At 34.7% G+C, this 16,831-nt stretch overlaps 1 protein-coding gene across 5 annotated transcripts in view; it reads right to left on the bottom strand.

The window, feature by feature from the left end:
* Positions 1–9,487: 9,487 nt before the first annotated feature.
* Positions 9,488–16,831, bottom strand: part of IMMP2L (inner mitochondrial membrane peptidase subunit 2) — a 431,112-nt gene continuing 423,768 nt past the window's right edge. For 4 of the 5 annotated variants that reach the window (XM_072346462.1, XM_072346470.1, XM_072346478.1 and 1 more), the window contains exon 6: positions 9,802–10,663. In XM_072346462.1, the coding sequence (XP_072202563.1) occupies positions 10,544–10,663 (120 nt within the window). In that variant the 3' untranslated portion in view covers positions 9,802–10,543. Of the gene's footprint in view, positions 10,664–16,831 lie in introns of all 5 variants that reach the window. The other variant, XM_072346445.1, reaches the window with a different exon arrangement.

Here is a 16,831-nt window from a genome sequence, read left to right as displayed (position 1 = left end):
ATATTAATAATATATTTTGTGTCAATTGTATGTAACTGAATCCACTGTTCTTTCTTTCCAATGCAACAGTTATCAAGATAGACCTCTGTGAAATAAAACATCTTCTACAACATTCCTCAGTAATCTTCTCCCATTTCATCCACTTCCTAAAACTAGCCTATACACAGGATATTTTTCTTTCAAATTAATCTTTCCAGACATTCACCTTTGTCAAGATTACAGATTTTACCCAGATCTGATGTACTAGGTGATATCTTCAATCCTGAACTGTTTTGGCACAACAGGCCAGAAGGAAAATGAGATAAGAAGTCTGGATATCTCTCCATTCCGTTTTTATTTTTTATTTTTTTAACCTGTTGATTTTTCACATGCCTCTGTTGCACAGTGGTGGGATTTAAAATTGCTTTTCTTCTACACATGAGACGTACTTCTGTCTTGAGGAGTGAATGCCATAGTAGCAATGTGAAAAACATGACAGATGAAATGAAGGACAAAGAACCTAATACCAAACAATGCATTGGATATGTTGATCTACAACTACACAACAAAGAAAGAGACAGCATAGTGGAAAGCTAATGACTAACAAGTATATCTTCTACTGACATTTCAAGCAAAAACATTAGCTTGAAACAATATATTTTTTTTTCTTCTAAGGTTTTGAGCTAATAAATCTGAAATGTAGTTTTTAGTGAAAGCATTAATTCTTTCAGGGAACAATTGTATCTTTTTTTCCCCACTGGCTGCAGCAAAAGCTGTGCTCTGGCCAATACACTGTTAACATAACTTATGGAAAAAAGATTTTACATGTAATTAATACTAATACTTAAACCTCATATTTCAAACATATGTCACTAGGAAATTGTTAGATGTAATGTGTGGAACAGAATAGAAGAAAATAATGCATATACAGATATACTAATTATCCAGAGACTTCCCTGAGTGTGAAAACCTGCTGACTTCAATGATATTTGGCGGCTTGCCTGTATGGTGTAAACTGACAGAACAGTCAGACTGAAAATGAAAGAAGCAGCTCAGTTGAAAAACTTCGTACAAAAAACCCAAAAACAATAGCCATCAAATTTTGGCTTAATGTTACAGACTCAAATATTAGCATTTCACATGCTCCTGAGCTATTCTTTCCCACTAGGCACCCTTCAGGTCTGATTAAAGACAATCTATTTATGTTTTGTAATCGATTTCTTTGTATTTTTAATTGGCATAAAACACTGCAATCTTTCACCAAAGAGTAAACTTCTGAATATTAGTATTTGTATATTAATGTATTTAATTTTTAGAACTATTAAATTAATTATATTATTTTAAAAGGATAAAAAAGAAATCACTACACTGTTTTTTGAAGGACCTCACTCGTTTTCTCAGATGGACAATACACAAACAAATTAGGTTTTTTTGTAACATTTCGTAGGTACTGACTCTCACAGAGAATTTTACTGGTAAACAGGCAGTTCTAAACACCTCAGCACAAATCTCTGGGGAAAATATAATTGCTCAGAGTCATTAAGAATGTGAAAATCTGACTCAAATTAAATAATAAAGCAAACAAACTAAGCAGAAAACATTTTTCATAAGAAATGTGTGCCTACAGTTTTCAGAAAAATTGTAATTATTTAAAATTTTCTGTGCCAGGAAATAACCCAGTGCAATCCTGAGCAAGGGAACTTTGCGTATGTAAATGATGTTAAGTTACACTAATGAACTATGTGATTGCCAGCATGTTTATATAGTTAATCACGCAAGTTGCACTTGGGTTCACAGTAACAGCCTGTTAAGTCATTTCCTTCAAAACTAAGATATGAAGAAAGCTAAAAATAACAGCAGACATCACTTCTTTAGGGTAAGAGATTCAAGAATGATCAGGATAAATCTCAAAGAGACAAGCATATAGATTATATTTCCTTACATTAAATTTGCACCACTGATCATGTGAGCTATCACTTTTACAGAAACAATTAGATAATATGTCAACGGAGCTTAAGTATCTTGATTCGAATTTGGAAAATTATCTTTTTTTTCGATATAAACTCTAAAAGATTTCATTATAATAGTAAGGCTACAATTCAAGATGTTTATCAGAATTGTTACAAATGAGCAGACTGGGATAACATTATTTGTTAAACCCTGATAATTTCTTCAGCTGGAATGATGAGGTCAGATCAGGCATAATTATTCTTCAACCAATCTCACATGCATTCAGTTGTTCTTTTATGGGTACAACTGGGACCTGTTGCCATTGACACTGCAGTATCCAAATTTAAAATCATACACTGCAAGGTGTTGCAAAAGTATTAGTATTTTCAAATGTAAACGTGCATTCAGTCTGGATGGGATGAGGGTAGCTGTGTGAACTCCCCTGTCATTCTCAAAGCACCATAGTGAAGTTTAAAGTTCACCACTGACTTGAGGCTTTCTGTAACCAGAGAACCTCTGTAAGCACACAGATTTGGTAGAGAAGATCAAACACACATTTTCTAAAGTTCCTGTTTAATGTGAAAAATGAATATAGTTGGATGAATAAACCTGATGAATAAAGCACTTTGATGCTTTTTGTCAAATTTATATGATACATAGATAATTATTGCCGGAGGTTACAGAACAGATATAGTAAAAGGAAAAGCAAAAATGAGAAGCTGTCCATGGGTAATGATGAGACTGCAGTAAGCCAAAATGAGAGCAGTGAAAAACACTCCCCTTATACACAGCTTTCAACTACTCTGACAATGTGCTAACACTTCTGCCAACAAATAAACCAAAGTTCCTGTCCATGTCAGCCCTCCCAGCACATTATGTGTTGCCCTCACATTGCCAGGGCTGGGTTGGAGGAGATGCTGCATGACGGCAGTGGCAGAGGACAAGGCAGCAGAGCCAAACACCAAGCACAAGCCCAGCTGCAGAAAGGCCCTGGCTGTTGAATTGTTCCGGTTTATTTTGCTTTGTTTTCACAAGGAGACGTAGCTTCACTTATTATTCCAGCTTGAAAGAGTTTTACATTACTTGAAGCATTTCCACCAGTCCATTCTTCCAGCACTTCCATTATCCTTTCTCATAACATTGCAACTAAAGAGAGTGAGGCAACTGTAATGTTCACTAAGTAAGTAGGGAGCATTTAGATTATTTATCTAAATGTTTCTGCATTTATAGCACCACTGCTTTTTGATAATATTAAACAAGACATAAATATATGCAATTCCTATTACATAGTTCCCCTGGGTATATAGACATAGGAGTTTCTAAATGAAACCCAGAAAAAAGCATGAATTCTTGTTTGTTTCATGTTTTCAGCTATGGAGAAATGACGTCTTGAATATGCAAAACAGAAATACTTACAATTCTGTAACACTGGAATGTTGTCCATAAACGAAATTCTGAAAGAAAGTAATAAGATGTGTTAATAGCTTATTATAAATGTCTTTTTTTTTCCCTTTTTTTTTCTTTTTTTTTTCTTTTTTTTTTCTTTTTTTCTCTTTTTTTCTCCTTTTTTTTTTTTTTTTTTTTTCCATGCCATGAAAAAAAAAGCGTATGTTTACTATCATTGCATCTTTTTTTCTCTAAATAAAATACCACCCATCTGAATTAATTAAGGGAATTGTTCTATTCCTGTTCAGGCATTGGCAGCTCTTGCAGTATGATAAACCTTCGATGAGGCCCATCAGTTTTGATTGCAACATAACACTGTAGTCTTTCCCTTGGTAACTAATTAGTTTTATTTGTATAGATGCCTTTCATCCATGCAGATAAAAAGGAGTAAAAAGTGTATTTGAAACCATTTGTAGTCCTAGGGTTAGATTATTGTAAATAAGCAGTGCTTATTAGTTCAGTTTCCTCTATTCAATTAAGTGGCTGATGTTTGAAAAGCTGTAGTAGCATCAGTACCAAACATGTGCTTTCTTAATTAATTGCCAGTAATTTAAACATTTCAGTCCATAATTAAAGATTTTAAATCTATATGCTAATTTAAACTAAACATATATTTCCATTTTGAAAAAAAGTGTTTATGTTTCAGAGCCAAATATACAACATACTGTAAGCTTTAAAAAATTCTGTGTATTACATTTGAAATTCCAAGAAAAAATAGAGAGATGTCAAGCACTGTCATTGCTGTATTTTGAAGCTGATAGGAGGAAAACTGTAATTTACTAATGCAAGGGCCAAAAAAGAAACAAGCTAGTGTATTTCACCAGGAACATCAGGAAAAATGCAGAATTGCTCCCTTGGTCAAGGCTTTTTTCCAACTTTATAATCTATAAGTGCATAACGAGATAAATAGTGTATCAATTTCCACCATATTTACTGATTTTTAAGCAACACTGAAAAGGCTTTCAGCTCTCAGTTCAAGGCTGTGGCTGGCAATGCTAATGAGAAAAGCTGTGGACAGACTTGCCTTTTGTGGGAATGGACAGCAGAGGTCAGAGGACCCAAGGCAGTAGTAGACAGAGACCACCTTGCATTAAAAAACACTCGAATTCATCCTCTCTGAAGAGATGTCCGGTCTGTTCTTGAGTTTTTTACAATTTTATTCCCGAGGGAAGAGAAAAAGAGAAGACTATCTTGAAAGGATGGAGGGTTAGACTCCTAGCGGGTGGGCAAAACCTGAGAATGTGTACATCAGAGACCAGAAGAGGCTTTGTCTCTGTAAACCTGAGGAAACACTTTTTCAAAGGAAGTTGTGAGGGAAAAGTAAGGACAATGTTATTGAGGCTCTGGGAAAATAAGCAAAGCTATACTGCAGTGATTTCTAAAAGTGTAGAAATTAAGAAAATTCTTGGGAAAAATAAAAAAAGAGATTTTTACTTAGTAACATATTAGAAGGAAAAAGTATTGGAAAAGCAAAAGATGAAATGCTCCAATCTTCTAGATCATTTATGCTAAAATGCAAAAAGACAAAGCTGTTTTGGGGCCGTATAGATTCACATCCTTCCTGTGGAATAGATACTCACTTTTCTGCAACCTCGACAAAGTCTAACAAAGGAAAAGGGGAGTATGAATAACAAGCACAGAAAACAGCTGCACTAAGCAGCTGGGGCACATGGGGCAATGAAAATCGTGGTGTCTAAGTCTCAAAAGACCAATGGCTACATCTCCATTATGTTAAATCTAGGTCTATTCATTGTCTGGCATTGATACCAATGGCCCATATTCACACTGTTACATTAGATGTTCTCCAAAAGAGGAGCTGTTCAGACTACCTGTAAGAATAGTCACAGGCTCACATCAATTCATTAACTCTGGGAGCTGTGTGAATAAGTGTTAAGAAGTGTTGCCCTGAGGCCAAACTGTAAACCGGAGATGCTTTACAGGCATTCCTAATTTAATAGTGTTGATGCTCTCTTAGAGGCTAACTCTCCTATGTTTGGATTGTTTGTACAGTTCAGTACAATGCAGAAATCTCATAATTATGTAGTTAATTCTTATCATATATGGAGTCTGGACCTTTAGATTAAAGGTACTAAGCCCCTAAAGAGGTAGTACAGCACCTGAAATCTTTAGTGAATGTAGCTTTTAATACCTTAGATAACTACAGTATTTAGTAACATCTGTGCATGGGTCTGTTTATGTATGTGAAAGAAAGAACGAGAGAGAAAAGAGAGAGGAAAAAACAAATACTCAAGAAAGATTACACTCACTCTGATAAGTGATAGAATAAAGCACTTGTGCTGACTGCCAGATGGCAAGTTCACTATTTGGATTTATCCCAAAATTATTTAAGTTAGAAAGTTCCATCCTTTTAAAATTGAACTTGTGCATTTAAGTCATTGAAGTATTCTTAGAAAATCCCATCAGACTTATTCAGTGCTTTTCAAAAACTTTCACTTGCCTGCACCTGAGAAGACTCTGTAATAATAGTAATACAGATTATTTTAAAAGATACAGCAGAGCAAATCATTCTCTTTATAAAATCCATTTACAAAAAAAAAAAAAAAAAAAAAAAAAAAAGCATAAATGTTCAAACTTGGCCTCACACCCTTGCAATGATTATAGCATTGGGCACTGATTCAGCAAATTAAGCATGCCAACTTAAGATGCCTTAGAAGTAATACAATCTGCTTTTAAAAGTACAGAAAAATCAACCCCTGAAGAACAGGTGATTTCATGCTTGGGCTGCAGTTATTGGGAACTGTGTCAGGCTTGGATTTGGAACTGTGCTATAAGGTAGTCCATATAAGTTAAACCAACTGTAGAGAGTGAACAGAAATCCTTACTGGTTGCTGAACTTTCTAGGTACTACTGTTTAGCACAAAAAGAGACTACACTTACTTGTATAATTAATTTTGGACATATGTGCAGAATAAAATTTTTGTGTGAGCATTTAAGAAATAGTCTAAGTACACATTCTTTCCTTTGATCACCTAAAATACCTACTTGTTTCTAGAGTAAACAATATGAATGAGATCTCTTAGTGATAGTTTGCCATCAATACACAATGGAGCTAACACAAAGGACAGGTTGTTTGGAATGTGAACACTTTTATTTACCTGTGGAGTTTATTCAGATGTTATCCTTGTGCAAGATGTGTAATAAACAACAAAAGTTTAAAACAATTTGATATACGAGAGTTAAAGAAAAATGTCTAAAACTCTTTCTAAACTAAAACTAAAACTATTTCTGGTGAGTAAATATATATTAGATTACCTGACTGAGCACTCTAGAAGTATGAACAATCTGTCAGGAAAGAAATTATCACTTGAACTAGCCCGCAACAGTGTAGTTTTGTGGGATCCAAGGGAAGTTCAAGATTATTCTATGCAATAAAATTAAAGAAAAAGCAGCAGACAACTTGGCCTTGATTTTGATTTATTAAAGTTTTCTTATGTTGATCTGCTGTGCAAAGAACCAAATCTTTTAAAAATCAAGGCTGTCCCATGGAAATTAACTGAAGCTACCAAAGGTTCTTTTTGACTCACTGAAAAGAAACTGAGACTGTTCAGAGAATGGCGCAACCCACTTCTGTGGATTCTCAGAGTGGACTGACTGACTATGCTTACAGCCTGAGTTAGTTGCCTGAAGTGAATCTGGACATGGAAATTCCATGGAGGATTTGATATTCCTTCTTCACAAATAGCCCTAAAAAATCCATTTTGATTCTGGATCCCCCCATGAATTCTGAGGTTGTTTCTGCTTGTAGGGAAGAACTATCCCCTAGGGACAATTATTGTTATCTTAAAGGAGATAAAATGCACATATTTATAGCAAAAAATGTCACTGTTGTTTACTCACAGTGTTATCATATCATATCATAGTATCATAGTATTGTGCGAGTTGGAAGGGACCTTAGAGATCATCGAGTCCAACTCCCGGGATTTGAGCCCTCTGTGTAGCAGAGCGGCACTTCTACCCCCTGCTCCACAGGGGGGATATGTCAACTGATATTTGATACTGATGAAAAAAGGGGGAAAAAATAAAGTTGGGAAATATCTTTTACTCCAGCTATTTTCCATACTTTAGGCACAGAAAGGATCTCTCTCTTTTCAAACTCTAACAGTTTGAGAAGATAACTCCCTTACCACACTGTGTTTTCATGAAGAACTACTTAAAAGATCACGGCACTGCATTTCCATTTACCCTGCATCATTTTACAGGTCTGGCAGGAAGAAAAGAAATCCTAATAGCTGCTGAAATAAAGTATAAGGCATTTTGTATAAAGCCTAAAAGTGGAGGTTTCCATCTTAGTCATAATTTTTGTCAGTGTTTGTGAGATCCTCTATTTCAAATTTCACCTTGTTTCTATTTTTAGACATAATTGTTCTTTCCCTTTGAAGACTTAACAGTCTTCTTTCCACTGAAAATAAGACGCTAAAAATTGGCCGACCTTTCTAGGAGGTGTTAGGTAATGCTATTATAGATTCTGCCAGCCATTTACAGAAATTTGTTTCCCATTGTGGATATTCTTTAAAAAGGTGCATATCTTATCTTGGTCACAAGTTAAGAGATTCTGTTGATGAGAGCTCTGTGGCAAAATGTATTTCAGCTTCTCCATCATTTTGTTCCTTACAGTTTTTTGTATTTCCCTGAATATCATTTCTATGTACGATATCCTGCTCTTCCCTCATTTACCAAGCTCTACATTTCACTGTAGCATGTTATCTGTTATGTTAGCCTGAGCTCTCAGGCTAAGGAAAACCTTGAACTTGAACCTCAATATTTTGTACATGAATATATTAGACATTCAGCTATCACATAGAAGACAGTCTAAGCACATTTCTCTCAAGATGTTCACTAAAACAAAGCCTCTAGACTCTTTTGACTCTGGCACTTCAGAGTCTTTCCACACAACTTTTAGGCAGCCTAGGTGACACAGATGCCAGAGTCTGTTTCAACAACCAAGCCTCTGTCATGGGTTACCTAGATTTACCTGTGCCCGTGACAGGGGCAACTGCCCTGTAGGGCCCCCAGCCCGGAAATGATGGGAAAAAGGGGAATGGAAAAAACAGCAGCAGCAATCTAAGGAGGAAAACTTATTTTACTAAATAAAGAATTAAAAAAAAAAAAAAAAAAAAAAAAAAAAAAAAAAAAAGATTTAAAATGTCATATCAACTTATTTCCTAATGTCCTACATGCCCCTCATGCTCATTTATATAGACTCCCTATGAAGCTGACATAGAGGTATCCTTTATAATTTGAGTCCAGGAAACTTTTGCCACTGATTTCATTAGTGCCAGGACAGATGTGTTTCATATATGGAGACTGAAAATAATACATCTGAAATGCCTTGTAATACATGGTTGTATGTTACTGCTGCTGCTTGGTCCTTTCTGCTTTTGGTAATATGGTCTGCTTTTCACTCTCTGGATAATGAATAATCTTTCTCAAGTCAGTAATATGTTCAGCTTATGATTTGACTGAACAATTTCCACTCAGCTAGTTATGTGATGATGTAAAATATCACGCACATTAATTTGATGCTAATGTTTAGCAGAATGGTTTCTTCTACAGAAATCAGATTTCTTCTTGTGTACTGATTACAAGACAGTGGTACACAAAGCACTCTACCACTTCCCCAGCAGCTTGTTCCATTGCTTCACAACCGACTCAGTGAAGAATTTTTTTTTTAATATCCAACCTGAACCCCCCTGGTTTCTTGGTGCAAGTTAAGGCCATTACCCCTAGTCCTCTGGACTAAGTTGCAGTTTACCTCAGAGAAGAGGCTTAAAAAAACATCTCGTTACATCTCTTTCAGTTAGATGTAGCAATAAGGTCGCACCTGAGCTCCTCTTCTCCAGACTGAACAATCCCAGTTCCCTCAGCTGCTCCTCATAAGACGTGTCTCTCAACCCTTCACCATCTTCTTTGTCCTTCTTCACACATGCTTCAGCATCTTTCTCATAGTGAGGAACAGAAAACTGAGTGCAGTACTCAAGGTACGGCCTCAACAGTGCTGAGTACTGGGGAAAAATCTAAGAAGACTGGACAGAACTAGAGCTTTTTCACTAGGATTGAAACCATAATCTAACTAATACACAATTAGATATGTGGCTACAAAGAAATATGTTTTATTATTATCTTGTCTGAATTTCCAAAAATTGCATGATTTTAGCCGCAATGCATAAAGAAGTTTTGTGTCATCTTAAATTTTTTAAGTAGGTCCTATCCTATCTGAAGTAAAAATCAATAAATACAAAAGTCAGCTGGTTCATTAATCTACAATTGAAAGTATAATTTTTTCGTGTTCTCAACACTTACATGTGTAGTAGTTTTACTGCACATTCAAAGAAGTTATTTACATTAATGTATTTATATTACTAATTGTATAGTACTCATAATAATGACATATTTTTAACTAAATGTGGCATTCAGTACTAACAATGATTTATTATACTTGAGAAATGAATGAAGTATTACATTCATGTACATTCATGTACATATGATTGCTACATATTTTGTATAAATATCTACTTCAGCAAGATATACAATGTTTATACAAGCTGTCCCAAAAGAGACAGTAAAAATAAGCAAGATTAATTTAGTAATAAGCATAAGAAAAAAAAATAATCTTATTAGCTTTTTGAAAAAGTGTTATAGCATTTATGATTATCTTTTCAGCTACAGAAATACTGATTTCTCAGTATTAGAAATTATAGAAGAAGCCCAAATATATTATGTGTAAATGTGTTGGTTTTTTTCCTATGCAATCAACAATAATAATGAAGAATCTGTTCAGCTACTAAAGAAACAAGCTGAATGTAAAAGATTAAAATATTTTATTGAAGTTTTTAATATTTACTTATCCAGAGACACACAGGAACCGAAATAGTAACACAAACATTGTAGATTGAACACTCAAATCTATAACAAATGAGTAACTATTTCAACCCAAATATGCACAGTGCACAACTGTTTGAGATTAAAAAGCAAAGAAATAAACACTTCACTGAAGGTGACATTTTAACATGAAGATATTGCATTTATTTACTGATATGGTACATTGGTATTAAAGCACCCTTGGCAAAGCTTTTACAGTTGATGATGAAACCACGGCATCTCTTGCTGGCTCAACTTCACTCCTTGTTTTTCCATCTAAATGTTTAGGTCACTCTTGCTCTCTCTGGAGAGGTTTGCGCTCTGGAGGTAGCATTGGCTGTAACTTCTGCCAGCGTTTTGGAGGCCACAGGATATGAGTAGCACGAGCATGTAGAAGTCCAAGAGAAACCTGTAACCAAAATGTAATGCATATTATCAATAAATACAACATGCACAAAGAATATCTCTTGCAGTTTTTTTTTGTTTGTTTGTTTTGTTTTTGTTTTTGTTTTGCTTTGATAAAACATTTCAGTAATGCAGAATAACTGAATTGTGTGGTTCATAACAAACATGAACTAGGATTGTTTTTTCAGGTTCAAGAAGTAGCAACTGGTCAGAACAGGTGAGGTATTTTATAATCCCCTGAAAGCTAGTGGTGATTACTTATGCTGGGCATGGCAGAAAAAAGTTAAACCATCTATTCTGAATAATTTAAACAGAACCTGTGTCTCAGGTTTGAGCTACACTAACCATATCGTGATGTTAGCTTTTCTCAAGCATTCTGTACTTTATCAGTGCCTTTCCAAATCCCATTTTGTCTCCAACCAAAAATGAAAACTATTTCTAACTATAAATATTTCCTGAGGATGAAAATGTACTTCTGTCAGAATAATTGGAAATGCATTTAAAAATAAAAGTTTTTCAAAACTTCTAGGACTACCCACACTTCATTCATACATTTTGCAAATATTTTACATATTATTATCCATTAATGTATTGTTTCAATTGTTTTGATTTACAAATCACATAAGCATAGAATGGTTGAGACTAGAAGGGACCTCCGAAGATAATCTGGACCAACCTCACCACCAGGAAGCTCTTGAATATCTCCAGGAAGAAGGCTCCACAACCTATCTGAGCAACCTGTGCCAGTACTCCATCACCCTCACGGTTAATAATTTTTTTCCTCATGCTCACATGGCATCACCTGTATTTCAGTTTGTACCAGCTGGCTCTCATCCTATCACAGGGCACTACTGTAAAGAGTCTGGTCCCATTCTCTTGACACCGCCCCTTCAGATTTCGCTTAAGAATTTAAAGGAACTTCTGGTTTGAACCTGTACATTCCTGCTTAAATTTTTATGTAAACTCACCACTTCAATCCTATTATGTTTCTCAACTCAAAAAATAAAGTGATTTCAGTAAGCAGGTAGTTCAGAATTTTATGCAAATGGACACCAAATAGCCCCCTAGGAATATCTTCAGCTAATTTTCTTGATTTCATTTCATAGGATTAATATATATTCACTATTCTCTCTCGACTACATAATTAAATCAGTGAAGCTGAAGTGGTCTATATCTAATTCCATATTCTGTAGTTTGATGAAGCAAGTGTTGAATTACTTGAATATAATTTGGCTACCTAATAGTCCACAATATCTAAAGTAGATCGCTGAAACTGCAGTTTAGCATTGTATTTCACTTGTTTGATCCCTTACATTGATCATTTATTTACCTGATCCATTGCCTCTTTTTCCTGCACTTAAACAAAAGACAATATATATCCATGCTGATAAGTGACAACTCTTTTTTGATAGGATTTGTCTGTTTAATTTATTTATTTATTTTATGTATTGACATACTTCTGTGTAGGTTGTTTGGTATTTATATAATTCTCAATATCCTTTAGCTTAATTATTCCATAAAGTGGTCTGCAAATGTAAAATTACCATGGGGATTAGTTCTCCGAATATACAGCATGATGGCACACACATTACAGGCTGGTGCCAAAATATAAAACTACTGCAAACATCACTACTGCATATAAAAATGTGACAGCATTAGTACAGAGATAAATGTTAAAATACTCTTCTCTAACACAAATTACATCTCATTTTCAAAGCTCTGTGTTTTCCTCAGTGCACTGCTTGTTACTGATGTCAGTAGGAGGTCTGAACACAGTCTGAGAAATATAATAAATGAATCAAAACTTGTTTGAAGCTCAGACAGGGAATAATTTTGCCCAGAGGAATACTTCTACTGACCATCATCTGACTTGAAACTAATAAAGAAATATCCTTCCCATAAACCTGATTTAGAGGACAACATGACTAGTGCTAAAAAGGAAAAATGGATATTGTAGGGTTATGGAAGTCTTTACTAAATAACAAATGACACTGATACTATGGGGCTTCTTTTAAAATAACTTAAAAGCTCACTTTTAAAGCACCTTGATGTCTGTCTGACTTCTGCAGAGAACCTTAATAAGTTTTGTCCATTGCCTATTATTATTCTGTAGTTACTACAGAAGCCATGAATTTCACTGAGGAAGAACACAATCATTTGCAGAGAATAACCTGCCCCTGTTAATGGATATACCCCCATCAAGGTTAGAAGTGGACTGAGGGTGAACAGAGAGGCTACACTTTCTGTCACAACAGTGAAAATACTGAAATCATCTATTAAAGGAGAGATTTGCCAGTTTCCTTACAGACATTATTTACTCTCTTAGGAAAATAAGTTTACCCCCTTGAAATACCATTTTAACTGTAAGAAAAATTAACCCTTTCCATGCAACAACTCTGAGGACCAAGAGGTATCAGCAATCTAAATAGTAAAATCTTATTCTGCATTAAGGTCTAACTTTAATCTTGCTGTTGCAACAACACAGTTGTTATTCTGAGTGGAATCCACATTATTCTCCCTAATTTGAGCAGTTTTGGCATTAATTTTATATTTTTAATATTTAAATATGTAACTGACCAACTGATAAACTTTTTTGTTCTTTTTAATATAGAATTTATATCTGCAAAACACGTTTTGAAAGAATAATATCATTTTGGCACTGTTACTGTGACAAAAGCTGAATTGTCTTGAAGTCTGCTTGTTATTATGTTAGTTGTGTGGAAGCTGATTAATTTTGGCGCTGCATTAGGAAAAGATAAGCCTAGCCTTGATAGTGCTATCAGCAGTGGGATTTACATCTTTCTTCCTCATTGTGCTCTAACTGGTGGATAAATGCATCTCCATTGGTAAAGATTATTATATTACCTTTATAATAATAAATATAACCTTTCCTGATTCCAAAAGATGTCTTTTTAAAATGCTCATTGATTTACAGACTGTGCTTTCTTCCCTGCTATTTGAAATATCTTAGCTTGATTCCTTTCCTAATCTCCAATCATAATGGGAAAAGTAGCATTGTCAGAATTCTGTGGAGAAGAAGCATGCAGAGGTGCACACTAAATTCATTATAGGAATCCAAGTCCTCAGACCATATTTCAAGAAAAGAAGAGTCCAGTTGAGAATGCAACCCTAACAAGGAATGGTATTTCTTTCTCAGTATTTCTATCTAAGCTACTAAATTCAGCTACTGCTGACCATAATTGGATTTGAAACTAAGAAAGAAATATCCCTCCCATTAACCTCAGTTAGAGGACAGTATGACTAGTGTTAGAAAGGAAGAGTGGGTATTGAAGCCACTCCTCAATTTACTTGCAAAATCACTCTAAGTCAGGAGGATTCTTCACAGATTTTGTTTTGCCTTTTTTCTTCTCCAAGATTCCAAATTCTGTACCAATACTGAAACAACGAAGCGCAGCAGCACAGAATGTAGCCTGAAGAGCAGTGCAGAAACAAAAGAAAAGGCCTTTACAACCGTTTTTAACCTAGACTTCCTAAGCAGTGAATTTGCTAACTAGAAGTAATAGTAAGACAAAGAGACATAAAGCAATACAAGAATGCTTGTTTTGCTGTTACTGTAACTCTGTAAGCCTGTATTGCCCTAGTAACATGCTACCAATCTCCTACAAGCTCTGTAACAATTTTTGAACTTCCCAGGCTTTGTTTTGAATCTTCCCTGCCTGCTTGCAGTTTTGATTTACCTTGTTTAGCTGCATTTCTTTTTTCCTAATGATTAGGTAGCTATTGCCCACTTTGTTATAATTTTGTTTATATTGATTACATTTCCTTATTTCTGCACAAACTTTTGGCATAATTACAGGTTTTTGTATATAGCAAAAAGTTACTATTTTATGTAGAATTGAATGTTTATGACATTAACATGATAATGTGGATTTCAGGACTATAGGCATGGTATGGTAAGAAGTGGGTACGGAATGACACTGCAGACTGCAGGCTTAAAAGCAACTCAGCAATGGTCACTTAAATACCTGACTGAGGAACTGGACGAAAAGAATGCAAGGATATGAAAATGAACAAAAAAGAGTTCAATAGAACAAGAAATGTACTAGTACAAATAAAACTTATAATGTATAATAAATACAGATAAAAAGGTGTTGCCAATCAATGCAAAAAGAAAACAAAAACTTCAGAACTCGTATGAAGAGAATGAGAGATAAGAAACCGTCAGCATCATGATTCTCTTGGTGAAGATTTTCAGATGCCCATAAAACTTGCTAAAACATTATTTTCCTGTCTTTCTGAGGAGGACCAAGTGCTCAGAAATGCATAAAATAATGTAAAAGAAATTTTGGAATAGCTTTATCTGAAACAGATAAATATGCAAAGAGAACAGAAAGATTATAAAGCACAGCAGCAATCTTTAACACTGAATCAACATAACAATCCTTACTGAAAGTGTACTTGAATAAATGCTTGAATACAAATATACTTCTGAAGAAGGAAATACTATTTGAAAGTGCTTTCTTAAACTGATCTTGTTTCATACTGCTTAAGACTAGAAACATTTCAATACTAATTCATATTTTGTCTCCTGCTCCCATTAATAAATAAATGTTTAAATTGTGCATCCTTTAAATTCCACAGAAGAGAACAGCAATGGATAGAAACTGAATTAAATTATAACCACTGCAGATTATAATCTGTATACTAGAGAGATTTTATTAACTGCTACAAAATCACAATTTTTGAGGCATACATCAGCCTCTGGTTTTGAAGTCACTTTTGCTTTACTCTCATAGGTTGTTCGAGCAGTATTACACAGGCCTTCCACAGTTAGTGTTTCAAATTCTGCTTTCCATTCTCTGTAGTGGTACATTCTCACTACATTGTTGTTGTTCATATACACGTCAGCAAAGAAACTTCATACACAGACTTTAATGTGCTTAGCACTATCAGCTGTACTTTAAGTTTTCTTCTTGATTGTCTGCTATAGCAGCAGAGTTCTATTCCAACTGCATTTGGAATATGTACTATTCCCCACCAGAGGTTCTGAAAGGTGTATATACACAGTAAGTAAAAGACCCCCTAATAGGGAGATGATCAGGCTTATTTACAAATAGATGATTTATATACATTATTTGAGTATGCCAACAGATTTAACAAACTTTTCCATATCCAGTAAATCTCATCCCTGTTACCTATACCCTATTAGCCAACTAGCTGTAGCTTAACTACGTATACAGAAATTCTGGAAGACTAGAAATGCCAAATTTGTGTGGAGGTTGAAAATTGTCTCCAAAGAGACACATTTAATGAGAAGAAGAGAAAAATGTCCAGAAAGTCTCAAAGAAAACCTCAGCAAAGAAATACCTAGGCAACTATGCAGTGTTTCAACTATACTAACAAAAGTATATAACATGGTATATCTATCTGTGTCAAATTAGATTGCCTGTCCTTAAGAAAGGTTGCTACACCAGGTTTTGATATTAGATTGTAGGTGTAAAATGGTCTCACAGAGAATTCTCCCAGTAAATTAGTCTCTTCAGAAAATCCATACTTTAATAGAAAGTAAACATGATTGCTATTACAGTTCATTTTCTGTACATGGCTGAACTTTGAAACAACTACTATCAAGTGCAGGAGCAGGAAATAAGGCTCAATAAAAATAAATTCCAGTGGATTATAGTAAAATCCCAGAGAAACCACTTCCTCTAGTAGAAGTACCTGTGATAATGAACAATGGCAGAAGAAACAAATATCCTTGACCTCCTTTTATGAAAGAAAGAATCACAGAACAATGAGAATAAGTAAATTGTTTTGTAAATAAAACCATACCAAAACAGATTTTCTTTAACTTACATCAGCTTGCTGAAGGTTAGCAAAACAAGATGCTAAGTAGCTCATGAATTTAAAAACATGAAGTGATAGATTCCTTTCAGCTACACAGCTAAATACTAGCATCTTCATCATTCTTTCCTCTCATCCCTGAACAAATCAGACTTAATGGAGCCATACAGATCTAGTGACAAAGAAAAGAATGCAGCCCATTAATTTTGCTAGTAAGTGTTCCATTACACTTCCATTAGTTTGATAGCTGAAGCAGCAGCTCCAGCCATAGATAAAGCATTCCATATGCATCTTCTTTCACAGAACTACTGTATAATCAGTAAAGGTCCCTATCAAGGTTATCAAATTCAGAAGTGTTCATTTAGCT

The sequence above is a fragment of the Excalfactoria chinensis genome, chromosome 1 (genome assembly GCF_039878825.1).
Source record: "Excalfactoria chinensis isolate bCotChi1 chromosome 1, bCotChi1.hap2, whole genome shotgun sequence".
Taxonomy (NCBI): domain Eukaryota; kingdom Metazoa; phylum Chordata; class Aves; order Galliformes; family Phasianidae; genus Excalfactoria; species Excalfactoria chinensis.
The sequence above is the reverse complement of the archived record's forward strand: the minus strand, read 5'-3'. Positions and strand labels throughout refer to the sequence as shown.